Genomic DNA, 20,538 nt, shown 5'->3' on the forward strand with positions numbered 1-20,538 from the left:
TGAATGTCGTAAATGGCCAGAAATCTTTTGAGCCACCAAGAGCATCTCCTGCACGCCCTTGTCATTTTTTAAAAAATTTTGCATCACCAAATTAATTGTGTGAGCAAAACATGGGATGTGTTCGAATTTGCCCACATGTAATGCTCGCACAATATTGTCGGCATTGTCAGAATGCACAAATCTCGAGGAGAGTCCAAGTGGGGTAAGCCATTTTGCAATGATTTCCCTGATTTTTTCGAAGAAGGTCTTAGCGGTATGCCTCTTAGTGAAACTGGTGATACACAGAGTAGCCTGCCTCTGAATGAGCTGGCATTTGTTAGATGCTGCTGCTGTTTGCACTGTTGGAGGCAATAGACCTACCCAGTGAGCTGTCACTGTCATGTAATCTTTAGTTTGCCCTGTCCCACTTGTCCACATATCTGTTTTTAAGTGGACAGTGGGCACAACGGCATTTCGGAGGACATTAATAAGGTTTTTTTAATGTCTTTGTACAGATTGGGAATTGCTATTCTAGAAAAGTGGAATCTAGAAGGGACATGGTAGCAGGGACACAGGACCTCCATTAACTGTGTAAAACCCACTGCATTAATTGTGGATACTGAACACATATCTAATACCAGCAAAGCTGTTATGGCATCAGTAATCCGCTGTGCAACTGGGTGTCTGCTGTCATACTTGTTCACCATTGCAAAGGATTGTTTGACAGTCAATTGTTTGGTTAAACTATAAGTAATCTTCACCCTGGTCCCCTTCTGGGATGAAGATCCACTCACAGCAACAGCAACAGCAGCAGGTGTAGCACTCAAGGATCCTTCTGAGGAACCATGGATAGGAGAGGAGTCAGTTATTCTTATGGAATTGGATGCAGGACTACTTCCAATCACAAATGAGGATGTTGATGATGATGCAGGTATTAGTGGTGGAGATAGCAGGTGCTTGGATTCAGATAGAAGGGAGCAGCTAGGTGACACTGCACTAATTGTTGTTCGTATTTTGTCCCCAAAGTTTCAGAATTTGAAATACCCTTTCCAATTTGATGAATGCACTGCAAGTGATGTAACAGGGAGGAGGTTCCTAGATGTTTAGGGTCCTTACCTCTACTCACTGTTACATGGCAATGGTTACAAATAGCTTGGCAAAGATTGTCTGGATTTGGGTGGAAATAATTCCACACATGAGAAGTGGATGTTTTGGTCCTTTGCCCAGGCATGGCAACAATGAGATTTTTCCCACCATGGGCAACACTGTTGCCTGATTTAAAGTTTTTTTACACAAACATTCTCGGCATAAACATCCTCATCATCATCAACATCCTCATCATCATCAACATCCTCATCATCCTTGTTGTTATCGCCAACTATGTAAATATCCTCCTCATCCTCCTGGTGCAATTCCACATAAGCATCCTCGATTTCCACATCAGCATGTTGACTTGAGCTGCTCATCCCCACATTTGCAGAGGGCACACAAATGGTGGAAGGAGGATCCTCTTCAAGTACAGTATTAGAAAGTTCAGGCTCACACATGGCAACCTCAGACACACTTGGACTCTCCTCGGGGATCTCTGACTTTTCGGAGACAATTTTAATTTTTTTGTACCTCTTCTACAAGCAGAAGGGCTTAAATCATCACAACTACAACCACCAGTCATAAATAAAGGCCAAGGCCTTATCCTTTCCTTGCCACTTTGTGTAGTGAGTGGCATATTGCCAATTTTTTGTTTCTCTAAAGCTGACTTAGCTTTAGATTTTTTTTTCTTTAGCAGGGTAAAAGTTGATATTTTTACATGGCCTGACTTAAGCCTGGTGCATCGGCCTTCATAGATGACGTTGACGGCCTTGCATCATCATCATGACTGCTGCTGGCAGCTACAAGACTGGTATTTGGATCCTGCTCTCCTGTCATGTGACTGTCCTCCATAGTCACTGCAGTCTTACAGCAGTGTCACCAAGCAATTATAGCGCAGCTAAGTTGCGGCTAATGCACACAACCACACACAGAAACTAAAAAAATTAATTTTTCACACTGGACAAGGCAGCAGCCCCTTGATAAATGACACATGCAGCACCCCTGCACATCTACTTTGCTGATAACTGTGGCTAACGTGCATACACACACAGAAATTTTTTTTTTATTTATTTCCCACTGGGGGTAAAGAGCACCCCTGAATGAGGCAGCAGCCCCTTGATAAATTACACAGGCAGCACCCCAGTGCACCTAAATTGCTGATAAGTGTGGCTAATGTGCACACACACGCAGAATTTTTTTTTTACATTTTTTCACACTGGGGGTAAAGAGCACCCCTGAACGAGGTAGCAGCCCCTTGATAAATGACACAGGCAGCACCCCAGTGCACCTATGTTGCTGATAATTGTGGCTAACATGCGCACACACACAGAAATAAAAAACTTCATTTTTTTCACACGGGGGGGGAGGGGGAAGCACCCCTGAATGAGGCAGCAGCCCCTTGACAAATTACACAAGCAGCACCCCTGCACACCTACATTGCTGATAAATGTGGCTAACACGCACACACAGACAGAAAACAAATACTTAATTTTTTCACACTGGGGAAGGTAGCACCCCTGAACAAGGTAGCAGCCCCTTGATAAATGACACAGGCAGCACCCCTGTGCACCTACGCTGCTGATTAGTGTGGCTAATGTGCATACACACACAGTAATAAAAAACTTTTTTTTTCACACTGGGGGGGAAGCACTCCTGAACGAGGCAGCAGCCCCTTGATAAATGACACAGGCAGCACCCCTGTACACCTACATTGCTGATAAATGTGGCTAACATGCACACACAGACAGAAAAAAAATACTTCATTTTTTTCACACTGGGGACGGAAGCACCCCTGAACAAGGTAGCAGCCCCTTGATAAATGACACAGGCAGCACCCTTACGCACCTACATTGCTGATAAGTGTGGCTAATGAGCCCACACAAACAGAAAAAAAAAGAAGAGCACCCCTGATGGACAGAGTACCCCCTAGACAACACAGCAGCACAGCCAGCCAGCCCCTATGGACAACAGCCAGCTAGCCCCTATGGACAAGACAACAGCCAGCCAGCTCCTATGGACAATAGCCAGCTAGCCCCTATGGATAGGACAACAGCCAGCCCCTATATGGATGACAGCCAGCCCCACCCCCTATGGACATTAAGCAGCCAGCCCCTATGCACAGCAAAACCACAACGATCACATTCACAGCCCCCTCCCTCTTCACAGCCAGAATGAAAATGGCGGTGATCATGGGGAACTTTTATACAATCCAAAACCCGCGAGAATCCGACAGCAGGATGATGACGTTTTGCCTCGTTTTGAGATCTGAGTCAGGCATGAAAACCCGATCCAGCTCGGATCTGCAAAATTTGGGTGGGTTTGGATCTCTGAGATCTGAACCTGCTCATCTCTACTAAAGACACAGTAGGGCTGACACAGGATGCTATGTTTTGATGGAAAAATTGCACCTGCTACAGGGCCGGTGCAATCTTTGAGGCTGCGACTAATGGTGCCTGTAGAAGTACACCATGACGGATGAGTGCCACTGCTTGTGGGTATCTCAGTAGGAAGATCATCATTCATGGCATTATCATAAAGAAACAGGCGGACTCCACTTCCGGAGTTTCCGCCAGTACCTGTGCATAGGTGCTGCCATGTTGGACTCATTCACCTGCTCCCTCTCAACCAGTCAGAGTACTGATTCTGCTCAGCTGACCACAGCATTCAATCAGGACTCAGCTACATATATATACATTGTTGGTACCGAGTTGCTACTGCAATTACAGTCCCTCTTTTGTTGCACACAGCACATTGACCATTTGTGAATTGTACTTTTTAAGGGTTTGTGCTCTTTGAAAGCAGAACAGAATTCTCAATGTCTAACGGTAGCTTGGCCAGTACAACTTCCATTGATAGCTTTGTAGCACAAAACTCCAAAGAAACTACAAGGAAATCATATTCTGGCCTAAGGTTTTGTAGCACACCATTGCAACTTCCTCGTCATCTACTGGGATGCCTACTAAAGTCAATTGTTGAGATATAGACAGCATTTTATCTATATATTAATTTATATTCTTGCATGTACTTAGGATTTTGCCATATAAAGTATACCTCAGGTTCATTCTTCTCATTTAACCTTTGTCTTCATAAGATGTCTACAAAGCTACCAACATATCACATCCAGTTATCTTCCTGTGAATAATGGAGTATACATGCTGTTCTACAAGTAATGTCCCCATGGCTCTATTCACATTATCTGGGACTGGATAATTACCCGGGTCACTGGTAACCTTCCACAGCTTTTCCCATTTTAATTGCATCTCCATGGCAAACTTCACTGTGGTGCAGTTTTCTAAACCTGTTAACTTAATGAAACTCATACTTGCCTCTGCACTGTACATTTCACCCATAAGAATAAATAATTTTTCTGTACTCACTCAGGTCCTCTTATTCCGTGTTGCTGCAGTCTTTTTTCTTGGTGTCACTGATATTCACATGCTGGTGTCTAGGCATGCTAGCAGTCTGGACATAGTAGCAGGCCTGGGACATTACCATATTGGCAGATACTATAATCATAGGTGGCAGTGGTGTGCAATGGAGGTTAGTCCTCATGGCAGGTCAGGAACAGGTAACAACAGGGTTAACAGCAGGTACAGGATATCAGGATTAGCCAGTTGCAGCCATGAGCATTAGACTTACTGGGCATTGTGGTGGCAGCGAGATAATTAATTATACTCTAGTGCTGGCACAGTCGATATTAGGGTCTTTTTAGGACTCTCCATTGTTAAATAATATTCAGGGGCACATCCGTAATGGAGGACAGACAAAGAAAAAGACTCATCAAGCACATGTCAGAGGTCATGTCTCCACGATCTGCTGATCCAGGTCCTAGTGCCTGGCAGTCTTGGAGTACAGAGGCAGCGCCAAACACTTCTCTAACAGAAAAAAAGAGAGCAGGGGACCAGAGCCGCAACTAGACTTTTTGGTGCCCTGTGCCAGAAAGAGCATTGGCACCCCCATTTTTCAAATAGGGACATAAATCACCCAAAAAATGTCCATGGCCTCATGGGGAAGGGCCAGGGAAGAGACAGGGGAGGGAACAGAAACAGACAAAATCTCAGGTGCACAACTCCAATCATCAATAATATATATATATTATAAATGCAATAAAATTTTGCAATCAATAGAGGTTTTTAGCATAATTATGGCCAAGCTTATGGGCCTACCCACCATATCCAGGTAACCTCTTTCGGGTAGGTCCCTAACATACTAAGGTTCAAATCCAGAGCGCAGGACCCCCCAAAAACGGCCAGGCTAAGCTGCTCCAGGACACCACCATAGTAAGAAAAGTGCAGTGTAAAGAGATAGTTAGGAGCAGCTGCTGCTGCATATAAAGAATGAATATAAAAAAAGTGAAGTACATATATATTAGACACACAGTGAAGGGTTAAAATGTGTTATAAAGGAAAATATGTTATAATGCAGTGCCCTGAGACAGACCAACCAACGCAATCCAGGGGGACCCACGCCCCAAAAATGAACCAAAATTGCACTACAGTTTATAACTTGTAGGACTTACCGTATATACTCGAGTACAAGCCGAGTTTTTCAGCACATTTTTTGTGCTGAAAAAGCACCCCCTCGGCTTATACTCGAGTCATGCCCACATGGTACGCTGCTGAGTAGCGTACCATGCGGGCCGCGGTGCAGACTGTGTCACTGTGACACAGCCTGCACCGCGTGTGTAGCGCTGACCGTACGGAGTTCGGTCAGCACTACACACTGCTAAACACACTGCCGCCGGAGCCGGCAGCTGTGTGTTTGGTGTAATCAGCAGCCGCTGAGAGTCTGTCAGACTCTCAGCGGCTACTGCTGCTCCCACTGCGGGAGCCATCTTCCGGCTCCCGCAGTGGGTAATGGGAGAGACGTCGTCATGACGACGTCTCTCCCATTATGCAAAGCGGCGGAGGAGCCTGTAGCAGCGTCGGGACCAGGAGCGGGGTTACAGGTAAGTGTTTTTTTTTTTTTACATTTCTTTCTACTGGGGGGGCTACTACCGGGGGGTACTACCAGGGGGGGATATCGCTACTGGGGCACTACCAGAGGGGGGGATTAATAATGGGGGAACTACCAGGGGGGGATGTTGCTACTGGGGGCACTACCAGGGAGGGGGGGAATACTGGGGGCACTACCAGGGGGGATGTTGCTACTGGGGGCACTACCAGGGGGGGTTAATACTGGGGGCACTACCAGGGGGGGATATTGCTACTGGGGGCACTACCAGGGGGGGGATTAATATTGGGGGCATTACCAGGGGGGATGTTGCTACTGGGGGCACTACCAGGGGGGGGATTAATACTGGGGGCACTACCAGGGGGTGATATTGCTACTGGGGGCACTACCAGGGGGGGTATTACTACTGGGGGCACTACCAGGGGGGGATATTACTACTGGGGGCACTACCAGGGGGGGATATTACTACTGGGGGCACTACCAGGGGGGGATTACTACTGGGGGCACTACCAGGGGGGGATTACTACTGGGGACAGTACCAGAGGGGGGATTACTACCAGTAGCTGCTGCATTTCCCACCCTAGGCTTATACTCGAGTCAATAAGTTTTCCCAGTTTTTTGTGGTAAAATTAGGTACCTCGGCTTATATTCGGGTCGACTTATACTCGAGTATATACGGTACCTAGAATTGTGCCTAATACAGTGTGCATATACATTACCATACTCCATGCTTGTAAACCAATAAGGAAGGGTGCCAGTCCAAAATGAGGGCGTCTCCTTTCCCTCAGATGTGCAACAAAGCACATTAAATGGAGTATATGGAAAAGATTTCTGGACTGCACAACCTGACTATATATATGATGGGAGGTGCTACCTGATGAGACTAATTGCAGGCACAGAAACAGACAAAATCTCAGGCGCACAACTCCAAATTATCAATAATATATATATTATAAATGCAATAAAATTTTGCAATCAATAGAGGTTTTTAGCATAATCATGGCCAAGCTTATGGGCCTACCCACCATATCCAGGTAACCTCTTTCGGGTAGGTCCCTAACATACTAAGCTTCAAATCCAGAGCACAGGACCCCCCAAAAACGGCCAGGCTAAGCCGCCCCAGGACACCACCGTAGTAAGAAAAGTGCAGTGTAAAGAGATAGTTAGGAGCAGCTGCTGCTGCATATAAAGAATGAATATAAAAAAGTGAAGTACATATATATTAGACACACAGTGAAGGGTTAAAATGTGTTATAAAGGAAAATATGTTATAATGCAGTGCCCTGAGACAGACCAACCAACGCAATCCAGGGGGACCCACGCCCCAAAAATGAACCAAAATTGCACTACAGTATATTGCGTTGGTTGGTCTGTCTCAGGGCACTGCATTATAACATATTTTCCTTTATAACACATTTTAACCCTTCACTGTGTGTCTAATATATATGTACTTCACTTTTTTTATATTCATTCTTTATATGCAGCAGCAGCTGCTCCTAACTATCTCTTTACACTGCACTTTTCTTACTATGGTGGTGTCCTGGGGCGGCTTAGCCTGGCCGTTTTTGGGGGGTCCTGTGCTCTAGATTTGAAGCTTAGTATGTTAGGGACCTACCCGAAAGAGGTTACCTGGATATGGTGGGTAGGCCCATAAGCTTGGCCATGATTATGCTAAAAACCTCTATTGATTGCAAAATTTTATTGCATTTATAATATATATATTATTAATAATTTGGAGTTGTGCGCCTGAGATTTTGTCTGTTTCTGTGCCTGCAATTAGTCTCATCAGGTAGCACCTCCCATTGTATATATAGTCAGGTTGTGCAGTCCAGAAATCTTTTCCAAGAGACAGGGGAGGCCAGGAGATGCTGGGGATAAAATAATAGGAAGCTACAAGTGACAATGATAATAAACAAATACTTGACAGGCCCAGACAGTGCCCCCTGTCCTGCGGTGCCCTGTGCCACGGCATGGCCACACTACCCTAGTTACAGCCCTGCAGGGGACACAGCCATGTTCATTCTACCTCTCTCTTTGTCTTGAACACTTTCAAAATTCAGTTATTTCCAACCCACAATGTGTTGGCCAGAGAATTAAATATTATATGTGACAGAATTGCTCCATCTTTCCATTGCAGATTTGCAATTGGCTGTATCAACAATCAATCATTGCTTGTATACAGGATACTTTTCTATTTGTCTTCACAAATTAATGCTATTGTAAGAACACTCTAAGGGTCTATTAAACAAGATAATCAACCCGCTAAAAAAAAAGAAGCTGCAAAAAAATTAATTGTATTGCCACATGTAGGTGCTCCTAAATTGGATTGGTTGGGAGGCATGTTTGTTGTCAGGTCCCTGCTATGATGAAAAGCAAGTGGCTTTCAAAAATTGCTGAATGTTTTCAATAGAATGAAAATATTGAATTAAAAATAAATATGTCCGTAGGGTATCTCACAACCACCCATGTCTTTAGAGCGCCATTGTAAAATTACCTACCACCCCCCATTGGCATAAAATACCACAGTGGCAACAGATCCTCATTAACATTACGCCACCCCTTGTGTTAATAGATCCTCAGTTGTATAACCGCACCAACCCATGGTGTAATAGGTCCCCTCCCCCATGACCGGTGTATTAGTTTTTACTATTTTACACACCCCCATGCCTCAGTTGCCAAAGGACTTTAATGTATTAATCCCCCCCACATACACACCCCGCCCACAGTGACAATAGAGCCCCTATGGGGGTATTGCTCCCAACCCCATAGGGCTTTACCCCTCCCCCTCCACAACATGCAGAAAGCAGCAGAGCGTTTGTCAAATGGGACTAATAATGAGTGTCTCCTGCTGCAGGCGATCTCTGAGATCAGTCCAAATAGGGCTAGGGGGAAAACTGCATTAAACTTCTTTCTGTGGAGCATGTGCTTCAGAATGCTGTTCACACAGCATTCTGTGGCATGATTCCGGCAGTGCTGTTAGTGGTCACAGACCGACACATCACTGCCTGCAGGGCCAGGGAACCAGAGGAAAACCACTCTACACTTGTGCAGAATGCAACTGTTTTAGTTAAAGCCAAGCTGACTGAGGACACATCCCATGCAACCCTGCCAGTTAAGTGGTTAATACCCCAGCAGGTTGGTAGGCTAATATATGGTGGCTTCTGCTTTTGTCTGGATAGACTATGCAGTTTGCTATACAGGTGAATTGGGGGCAACAATCAGTCTATTTTCAGTATTTTGGGGGAGATGAAAAAGAGAATAAAAAGAAAACCTCTAACCATAACTCATTTGTTTGTAGTGTATACCCTTGTTTATATATATATATATATATATATATATATATAAATAATTTTTTTTTAATTAACATATAGTGATATTAACTATTAGTAATGCCATTTTTACTTAATCTTTACCCCTTGTTGAGTAATGTGCTTAGTATGTACTATATTATTTTACATAATCATTTTATTTCTTTTACAGCCTCTTCCTAAAACCTAGTTCTAATAAATATGCCAGATGCTGCTGGTCACTTACCCTTCTATTATGGCAGTATCTCTCGAGCTGATGCTGAAGAGTTCCTCAAACTGGCTGGGATGATGGATGGCATGTTCTTGCTAAGGCAGTGCCTGCGAACTCTTGGTGGTTATGTTCTATCTATGGTCTTCAACTTACAATTTTATCACTATCCTGTGGAGCGACAGCTAAGTGGCACTTATGTAATATTAGGAGGAAAGCCTCACTGCGGACCAGCTGAACTCTGTGAGTACTACTCTAAAGATGCAGATGGTTTGTGCTGTGTCCTCCGTCGACCATGCAATCGGCCAAGTGGGGTGGAATGCCAACCTGGAATATTTGATAATATACGAGACAATATGATGAGAGATTATGTCAGACAGACCTGGAAACTAGAGGTAAGTGAGCAAGGGTTTGTGTTTCACACTGGGGGGTTTTAACTAATAAAAAGCATAGAAAACAATTAATGGATCACGATTTGCAAAATTCACATTCTTTAACTTCCATTTCCCTACTTAGAGCAGTCTGGGATGAGTTAAAAAGCTCATAATGAAAAGAAATGTGGACAACATGTACCATACTTCAGAGAATGTAATATAGATTGGTTGCAAGTTTTATTACCATGTGGTAATACAAATCACTTGAAGAGCACTACAACTGTTCAAAGTGTTCTCCATTGTGATCAACAACAGTTTCCATTCAAAGAACAGCATTTTTTATAGCAGAACATAATAAATAGGTCAGGTAGAATAGCTAGCACATGCTGTCTTTCATATCTGACAATATGACATCCTTCTTAATTACATGTTTCTTCAAAAATCCTACAACCAAAAGTGTGGGGTGAGGTCTGATGATTTGGGTAGCTAATATGTCTGAAAGTAGTAGCTGATTATCTGTTCTTCAGTAAAGTGTTACATTAACAATTGTATGCTCTTCACCTGGTGATAAAATATTATATATTTTTATATTAATATGTTTTCATATTTATATAAAAAAAAAATGGTTAGTGAATCCTCTGAATTAACTGTTCTTCAAATTTCTCTTCATTGTGAGCCTTAGAACTCACTCCAAAGTGCTCTAAGTAGAGATACTTTATAAATTATATATTTCCTGTAACTAGATTGACATTATGTGTGAGTAGCCTCTGTAGGTTGGAAGGATTGGCTAATTGGGTATTTGTACAGTTGGCCAGTAGATCTTTATTGAAGGATTTACAAATGGATAAAGGGAAAAGATGATGTGAAAGATATACAAAGTTTGCAAAAAAAAATTCACAGGAATATTTGGTGGTCCTATCGGGCCCCTAATAATAAATGGGCACGTTACATATAACATGCGTAAAATAGTATTTCCACGTGTGTATTGTAATAGACCATTAGTGGTGATGAATAGGTCCCTTGTTGTTTAATACAGTATTAAACTAATAATTACAATTAAAAGACTATATTTCGATGGGGAAATTCCAAGAACAAGGGAATCTTAATACAACTGCATTGAGTGTGGAACGTGATAATTGAAATGTTAAGGAATGATAAGTATGTATACTGTACACATACACATGCACTGGGTAAAGTGGGAGGTTATCCTGCAGTACTGTATAACCTCTTTCCAATCTGCATTAATAAAATGACACAAGTAATAAACTTAATTTGCTTATCCTTACCATACTACCACTACTAATTTCCACTGCATCTACTGCATACATGATGGACAAAAAAGTTTCCTTTGGCGCCTTGAGCTCTGGTGGCGTGACCTGATTGGGGGCCTGGCCATAAAAAGACCTAAAGAAAATACTAATTGCAGGGTTACGCTGCACGGGGGGGCACTGTATAAGAAGGAGGAGGCCGTTTGCCAAGGTGGAGCCATTTGCCTAATTCTTACCTTGTGAAGGCAGACGGGTCCCTCCTCCTTGCTGCTTGATCTCGAGATGCGCAGCTGCTGCTCCGAGACCATCCTCTTCTCGCCGCTGCTGCTCCCAGATGCCATGCGTGACAATGTCACGTCAGGGTGACTTGGAACAACACAGTTTTTAAATATAGTTGTGGCGGCGGGCAAGAGGGAATGGTCGCCGGAATGGTGACTGCGTCCTCACCCCGAGGCCGCAGCTCCTCCTGCAATAGCCAAGATTTCCCTCCCCTAGAATAGCCACTGCATAATATTTCAGTTTTCGTACATGGAGAAGTTTTTGATTTTTTCCCTCATAACTCTCACCACTTCTCACCACACTTTGTATCCCTTGCACCGATTGTAAGTTAAACATAGACTGCTGCTCAATATAGGTAGTCTGCAATCCTTGTGACAGGGGGTCTGCCCATCAAAATACCAGTTCTGCTCCAACTCAACAAGTAAGGCACCAGGAATCCAATAATACTGACCCCCTTCATTCCAAACAACTGTACTATATTGTATATACTGTACCCTTCATATTAGAAACACTGAAATTCGGGGTCACCTCTTTAACTTAATACTCCAAAATCCATTATAGAACGGTGAATTTCATTAATTTAAATGATTCCTCTTTGTAGTGCTGCTGATTGTAAGCTTGCGAGCAGGGCCTTCCTACCTATATATCTGTCTTTTATTACCCAGTTTTGTTCTGTTAATGTTTACAATTGTAAAGCGCAATGGAATATGCTGCGCTATATAAGAAACTGTTAATAAATAAATAAATAAATAAATAAAATAAATTCATCTGTTTCCGCTAACAGGTGAATGCAGCAGAGACAGTACATATCACAGTTATGGCTTTTGTTAATAAGAAAGTTTATTAAGGCATCAAATAACAGGACAGGCAAAACAGGAGTTGGAAAATATCCCACGCAGAGGAGTGCAGTTATGGCTTTTTTCCCCCTGCAATCCAGAGTTAGCATATACAGATGACACTGATTGTGTGAAAAGTAAACATAACAATTTTTAATAGTAGGAGCTGGGAAGGTATTGGCAATTGACGTTATTTCATACATAATGTGGGTCAGCTGTACTGGTGCCTGACTCTCTATCCAAATTAAGGATTTTATTTTTGTGAAAGGGGGCATGTCAATCAAAATACCAAACCAACATTTTCATTTTGCCTGGAATATTTTAATGAATTTCAGTCCAAAAGGACTTTTTCATAGGATGCAGTTCGCAGAACCATTTGAAAAAGTCCTTTCGGATGAAATGCATATGGGGTACTTTTGTAATTGTGACTGGAGACGCTTGAAGTTGGCCATACATATTCATCTCCTTATTGGCTAACGGGCATATTTACTAATTATCGAGTTCCAGTAATTCTAATTTCTTATCAACGCTATTCACAGCAATAAGAAATTATACAATGCCCATACTGTATGTGCTATTCATCACATGAAGGCACAGGGGCTCCGAAAGGAACCTGACCCTGTTATGTGTAAGAACTTAGAAGTGAAATGATTGCAAAAGCTTTAATTTCACTTCTTCGTCTGGATTCTGTGCATGTGTTGTCTGCTGACCACACATGTGCAGCCACCATAGCTGGGAAGTAACCCTCTCCTGGTGATTTCTGCCATCTGTAGCCCATAGCGTTCCGGAGTTTGGTAAATCTGACAGCTTCGCTATAGAAACCTAAGGGGACTGTGGCTGCTGTTGGAAATGGAAGGAGCGTGACAGATATGGAGATACTGTATCTGCTGCAGTCCCTCCTTCATACGTTCAGGAAATCCTAAATATTTGCGGTGTGTCCCTCCTAGGAAAATGGGTGTTTTTGGGTGATATGCCGCAAATATTATTTGATATATAGGTGCCTAATGGAGCAAATGGACTAATAGCTTCTGCCAGTATCCAGTGTATTTTAGATTAGCAAATTTTAAGGATTGTGTATTGTAAGTGTATTACTTATTTTGCATATTCAAAGAAAATTACTGGTCAAACAGTATTATGCTAAGGTGTATATATTATTTGGAGGTTCTCTGAGGATCGAGAGAAGTTCTATACTCTGAGGAATTTGGTATTGATATGTCCTACAGTCAATATTAGGAGTATACTAAGGGATTTTCAGATAAGCCTATGCAATTATTATCTGTGGTATGAGGCTTGGCCCTATTGCACTTTTTATATTTTATTGCACAAATGACAGTTGTTCTTCACTATTTTTTTAACCACTTTTAACAAGTGGTGCTCAGTGTTGTCTTCCTTGATTAAGAAAAGCCTAGGGTTTGAAAAAAATGTTGTACAGTATATACTGTATGTGGTTGTATTCCAACTTCTGTTCATGTTTACTTAAATCGTTGGTTAATTGTTTTGCATAATAACACTTATGTACACAATATATTCCCATATATATGGATATTTAGCTTTCTGATAAAGTAATACTGTATAAGACATTATGGGGTCTATTTACTAAGCTGTGTTAGGATATAAAGTGAACTGTGATAAGGTACCAGCCAATCAGCTCCTAACGGCCATGTCACAGGCTGTGTTTGAAAAATGGCAGTTAAGAGCTTATTGGCTGGTACCTTATCAGCGTTCACTTTATCTCCTAACACAGCTTAGTAAATAGACCCCTAGGTATTGTTACCCCGTACAGTATCAAATGTATGCTATACGTATAATGGGGACAGTACATAAACACATTTTTGGGAGAATTCAGTAGAATTTTAGACTGGGGAACTTATGACTACTAAGACTGTATAATATATTAAAAAAAATGTTGTAGGAATTTGCCCTTCTTTATGAAAATGTTTTTTAATACCTCATTCTAAATATTATGTACAATATTCTCCATTGCCAGGAATTGTCATTATTATAATATCATATATTGTATAAGGCTTCTGTTATTAGTTTTACACATAACACTGGTTAGTACGTTGAATTTTAAGACTGCTGCAGCAATATTTTTTTTAAGATCGCTGTTTAAAAAAATAAAATAATAATAATAATGTGCAAGGCTGAACATGGTGGATATGTGTTTATTTATTAAAGCCTCTATAATCATACTGTATATGTAATTGTAACCATAAACCTGTCTTTTAAATACTAAACAAATTGGAATCTTCAAAAGAGATATGGCCCACAAGCTTGTAAATGTGGTCATCCCAGCAAATTACAAATTTAAAAAAAAACTGGTTTTGTTTTAGCTGTAAAAAGATTTGTATCTATAAAAAGTTCAACTGTTGATTTAAAGCCTACACATACACATACTGTATGTGCAGACAGGACACCTTTATTAGACAACAGACACATTTATAAACAGCTGAACAGGAAAACAAAACAACCTTTGGGTTTGAGTTTTTTAAAACCAAATTCCAAAGCGTAAACACCAGCATATTAATGAATATTAAGGACTGCTAAGCTGGTACAGTACCTCTAGGTAAGTGAGAACTCCATTAGCCTGTTTGCAGTTTGTGCTGTGTATCCTTAAAACCTACAAAAAGACATTTGGTGTACTGTACCTCATTCAAAAGGGAAATGACATCAGTGTTCATGTTTTTATATCACACCAGCTGCATTTGTCTATTCAGTCTACATCTGTGTTCTCTTTGAATACAGCATACTGTACTTTCAATAAATAGTCAACTGAAAGTTTGGCACAAGCAAAATACATACTAAAAATTATATTATATATGTGTTCAGTGTTATTTCTACATACTTATCCCTAGGGAGATGCACTGGAACAAGCAATTATCAGCCAAGCTCCACAGGTGGAAAAGCTCATTGCTAGCACTGCTCATGAAAAGATGACATGGTACCATTGCAACATAAGCAGAGATGAGGCTGAGCGGAAGTTGTACTCTGGAGCCCAACCAGATGGCAAATTCCTGTAAGTAAGGTGTTACTGTACATCTCGTATTTCTCATTTATCTGGATGTTACTGTTTTTTTAGCAAAACTTATGATCTTATATATGATCAGATTTCTATGACCTCTTGGACATTTTTGCGGGCCAGTAACTGACATCACTGTACCCCACAAGGTCTCAGTCATTTACCGGGGAAAAGATGCATGTGGTAACACATACATCTCTTCAAAACTACTAGTTTTTTTGTTTTGCCTGGCTGGGACTCTACTGGAGAAGAGGACCGACCTGCGTGAGTAGGTGAGTACTTAATTTTTTTTATGGATAACTGTGGAGCACTACTGGAGAAGGAGATCGATCACTGGGGAGAAGGTGAGTTTTTTTTTTTTACTGTGGCTGTACCGGTACCGGCCGCCTGCTGGCACTTCTAGTTCCACAAGTGCCAAAGGGAAGGCACTCTGGCACCTGTAGTCCCACTGTAAAAAACAATAGTAGCCAATTGTTGCCAGGGGTGCAGGGAAGAACACGGGCTTCAGTCCAGGCCGGGGATACTCAGGAGATGGAGGACCCCATTATTGGGGGGTCCCCACCTCTCCTGGGATCCCCGGCCTGGGCTGACTAGTTTGGGCCATGGCGACCCGGTGAAAGGGTCTCCTAGCTGTGGCATTACAGTCTGGCTAGTTTGAGTCCAGTGCTGGTTTTATAAATATGTGGAACCCCACTCCATTTTTTCCCCTTGGCTTACAGAGCCCAGGGCTGATTCATAAAATACGGGGGATCCCTACACATTTTATCCCCCATATCTTTAGAACCAAGACTGGCTTCTGGTACCTGGGACTGGTTATGCTTTTGGGGGGAAACCCAGGGGTTTGAACTGGAAGATAGAGAGAGGAGAGAGAAAGAGAGAGATCATAAACTTATAAAAGTAATACATAATAGACATGATGTGCAATAATATATTTATAATAAAGTTACACTTATTAACCATTTATAGTTCACATTTGAAGTACAACCAGTTATAGTATGCACTAATACCCATGTGCAAGTTGGGATTTATAGTGCTACATATGTACACTGTAGATGGTACCCACATCCTGAAATAATACTTTTGCTCAATAGCAATTAAAGTGTATTGCCCCATAATGTTGTTATAAAACAACATAATTATACATTAGTCCCCTACTACTATTTTCATAAAATAGTTTATCCCTCTAGAGATCACTATTAATAACACAGGTCTGTGAAATTTAAGGTATTGAAAGCTTTTTTAATAATACTTTTATATTCTTAATTATAATCCTACATCAAGAAAAAGTATATTGTACATCAAGAAAAAGTTTTTGACATATTTATTGTGTGAAGTGTAGATGATATCACTGTGTTTTTGTCTTAATTACATAATAAAATGACAATAAAATCAAACAATAATAGAAACAAAACCATAATTATTGAAAAAATCATTATTTAGTTTTTTTGTCTCCAAACTTCTTTTTGTCGCTTTTCTCTTATAAGCTTTTTCTGTGACGTCTCTGTGTATCATCCAGCAGTAGTCAGCCATCATGCTGATGTCCCAACGACCCTGGTATCTTCTTTCTACATCTTTAACGTCTTGGTGGAACCGTTCACCCTGTTCTTCACTGTAGTCTCTGAGATTATTCGGGAAATGCTCAATATGGGAATTAAAAAAATATACCTTTAAACTCATATTGCAGGCAAGGTTTCTGTAACTGTTAAGAATGTCCCTGCCAATTTCTTTGTAGTTTGGATCCTTGACATTGCCTAATTTTTTTAAAATAACTTGTACTGTATGAGTGATGTGTACTGTGTATGTACTGTGTGTGTGCATGTGTTTGTATGTGGTGGTAGGCAGGGGTTAAAATGAGCCGCCACAGGGCAAAACTGTGTTGCATCTGTTGTATTTGGTTCCACCTTCGCCAGCTCACCTTGTAGTTGTTGTGTGTGTGCAATGTTTCTTTAGACAGTATGGGGTTTAGGCCCTTTGCAAATTTCAGCTCCAGGCAGTAGTCGAAGCGTGAATTTTGAAGTGTGGGTATGGCAACGAGCACGTGTTCGCGCCAAAGGTGTGCAGGACAAAATGGGCGTGGGCAATGAATCATGGGTTGTGGCTGTGTCAAGAGGGGTGTGGCATCTCAAAACAAAGGCATCATGCGTCCACCTCTCATTGTTTCCTTTTATCCCTCAAGCTTTGCCCCTTTTACTCCTTCCCGGTAAAGGGGATGCCGACACTTAAGGTGCCCACACACATACCGATCTGCCCACGATCAGCCTGATGTGTACGATTTCCCTTGAAACTCTCCCTGGCAGCTCAGCACAAGATCTTCACACAATCTGCACATGATTTGGTGTCCAATCTTCAAACGATCTCTCCTGCAGTCAGACTTTTTACAGTGCATCGCGTCCTAAATTGTCAGACCTGCCCTAGTGCACGGCAGACCTGACGATGCAATGTGCGACCAGCGGGGATGCGCATCGCATCGTGATCGTAAGTGGGGACTCACGATTTCCTCACGATTTGGCCATATTTTACACAATCTGTAGTTCCAATGTGTCGGAATCGGCCAGATCGTGTAAAATATCGCTGTGTGTGTGGGCACCTTTAGAATACCGGCACCTGTCAGGATCCCGGCGCTGTCATCCTGAAGGTAACAAGTGGGGTTGGGGGGAGGGTTAGATTTAGGATTTGGGGAGAGGGAGGTTAGGTTTAGGCACTAGGCAGGTAGGAAGTAGGGAAGGGATGCCAGTGTCTGGATTTTTACCGCCGGGATCCTGTACCCTGGCATCCCATACCCAACCCTGAGGCAAACAGGGGTAGCGAGGCACACAGCATGGGGTAGCTAGACACACAGCAGGGGGTAGCTAGACACAGCAGGGGGTAGTGAGGCACACAGCAAGGTGTAGCGAGGCACACAGTAGAGGTTAGCGAGGCACACAGGGGAGGTAGGGTACACACTATAACTGAAATCCTGCATTACTCACCAGTTGCTGCTGTCACATAGCTGAGGAGGAGGCTAGCTGAGGGATCCATCCAGAGGGGTGAAGCAGGGAGAGGGGCATTGGTACCAACAACTGTACTGGGGATGGGGGGGCTGCCCCCTGCAGTGGAATGAGGCTTCTGGGCTCCTTTAGCCAGCTTACATTCCCCCCTCACTGCAGAGGCCAATATGAGGGGCTGTCAGGTTGTGACTCTTGACCAGGCTGTCACAGAAACCAGTGGGGGATGGGCACACACAGTCAGTCCCTACACATGCAGCGTGTAATGTATGCTGCTGAAGAGACCTTCCAGCGGGAAGCCACCTGGCAATGCAGGAGAGCAGACGGGCATCACTGGTACACAACGGCACACGCAGGTAAGTGCGCAGGGGTTTGAAGGCACAACAAGTCTGTTAGACTCTCCAGCTTGGATGCTGCAGAGTGGACATTCAAGAGGAGGATGGCTTCCGGCATACAGCGCACGCAGGCCATGGGCGGGCATCCAGCAGTAGTTCAACTTCGGAGGAACACGCTAGACTCCAGCGGGGGATGTTCACAGCACATATGGGTGGGCATAGCCGTGTGGATGGGAGGGATAAGCACGTGGATGGGCGGGCAGCGGCTCAGTGACTGACAGCCTAGCGTTTTCACTGAGCCACATAAACACACCCTGTGGCTGGCTTAGGGGGGCTTTTCTAGTGGGCGAAGACCCGCGCAGCCCTCTGTACTGTCAATTAGAGAAACAAAAATTCTTAATTGCTTGAAGTGCCGATATACCATAGTGTTGCATACTGGCACACTTCGAGCACTGACTCCAGGACCATGTGGATCTTATCTGGCACTGGGCGGGTAGAAGTTTTATGACGAGAACTGAATTGCAATGTTCTATACTACCGACTGAATTTATTTAAGACAATGTTTTATAAGAAACGTAGGCACAATACATTTATTATTTTAAAGACTATGAAAAAAAATGACATTCATAAATACACGTTTTGCAGAAAAACGTGATGTAATATGCAAAATCGGGAGTAATTTTCGTGTTCAGAGGTCAAAAATCTATAAGTATCACATAAATTCGTTAAAAAATCTTTTTCATCGCATACCTGTGTAATTATTGGACCCTAAATAAATAAATAATGATTAAAAAGTGTATTGTGCTTTCTCTTATATTCTAAGTGTCCAGGAAGCTCAACTGGCATGCAGTTTTCTCGCTGTTCACATCACCTCTCTTTTCACATCTTGATAAATTTCACTTATAATATTCTTATCATGTAATAAAAATCAGTATAGCGATGTCTGATGTGGCGCTTTGTAAAGGAGTTTTGCCAGCAATTTTCCTATGGTTTTGCTTTTAGTAAATCTGATGGTTTGAAAACTGCTTATATATGTAGATAAACAGGTGGTTTCACTAAACCAAATTTTAGTAACTTTCCACCTAGACTGTGGTTATCATTTACTTCCATTTGTCTAATCACAGAATGTCATTGTCACCATGACAAGCTGCTCTGTCTTCATTGATATAATCAGGTCACTACTTCAGTCATGATCAGTACACTCATCTCCTGCATTGGTGAACATGTTGAAGATCTGATTGGTTATGCTGTAAACATGGCGATGATCTGATTGGTTATGCTGTGAACATTCTGATGATCTGATAATATTCAGGATACATAAAGATGAACAAGAATTGAAGGCTGAATACTATAAGTGCCACTTCCTGGTCCACGGCCATCAGGTTCCTCCGGTACTCCATATCCTGGAGACAGAGGTGTGTCACGGATGCAACCTTCTTTCCCTGAACAAAGTGAGCTATTGCACATGCTTGGCTTCTCCATGCATCCTCTCTCCTCCATCCTCCAGAGGTTGTGACCTTGTGCGTCTCCTAAAAGGAGAACTGTTTTACATAGTGTGACTCTGCCAGTGTTTGCTATATCATCACCAGGAGCCCTGAGAGCCACGCCGGGCCCGGGAAAGGGGGCCTGGCCACACCCTCTTAGGTGCCGTGAGACCCTCAGCCCTGCGCAAAGCCGGTCGGGGCATGCGAGCAGTGTGATCGCTCCCCCCCACAGGCATAGGAGACTGCAGCTGTGAGCAGTCTCCCACTGCAGCCCAGCACACAGCAGCGAGTGCTGGGCTGCTATAAGGTAAGAGGGAGTGGGGGGGCCGGCGCCAGACCGTGTATATCCAGGTTGTATTACACCACAGACACATCACCTGCATTAGTCCCATATACTCCTGGCTGGATCTACTGTGCATACT

At 42.7% G+C, this 20,538-nt stretch overlaps 1 protein-coding gene across 1 annotated transcript in view; it reads left to right on the forward strand.

Moving 5' to 3' along the window:
* Nucleotides 1-20,538, forward strand: part of ZAP70 (zeta chain of T cell receptor associated protein kinase 70) — a 107,387-nt gene that overhangs the window by 25,972 nt on the left and 60,877 nt on the right. The window contains exons 2-3 of the mRNA XM_088448894.1: nt 9,502-9,932; nt 15,150-15,310. Coding sequence (XP_088305020.1) covers nt 9,531-9,932; nt 15,150-15,310 — 563 coding nt within the window. The 5' untranslated portion in view covers nt 9,502-9,530. The remainder of the gene's footprint in view (nt 1-9,501; nt 9,933-15,149; nt 15,311-20,538) is intronic.

Source organism: Taudactylus pleione, unplaced genomic scaffold, assembly GCF_031769625.1.
Source record: "Taudactylus pleione unplaced genomic scaffold, aTauple2 ptg000471l, whole genome shotgun sequence".
Lineage (NCBI taxonomy): Eukaryota > Metazoa > Chordata > Amphibia > Anura > Myobatrachidae > Taudactylus > Taudactylus pleione.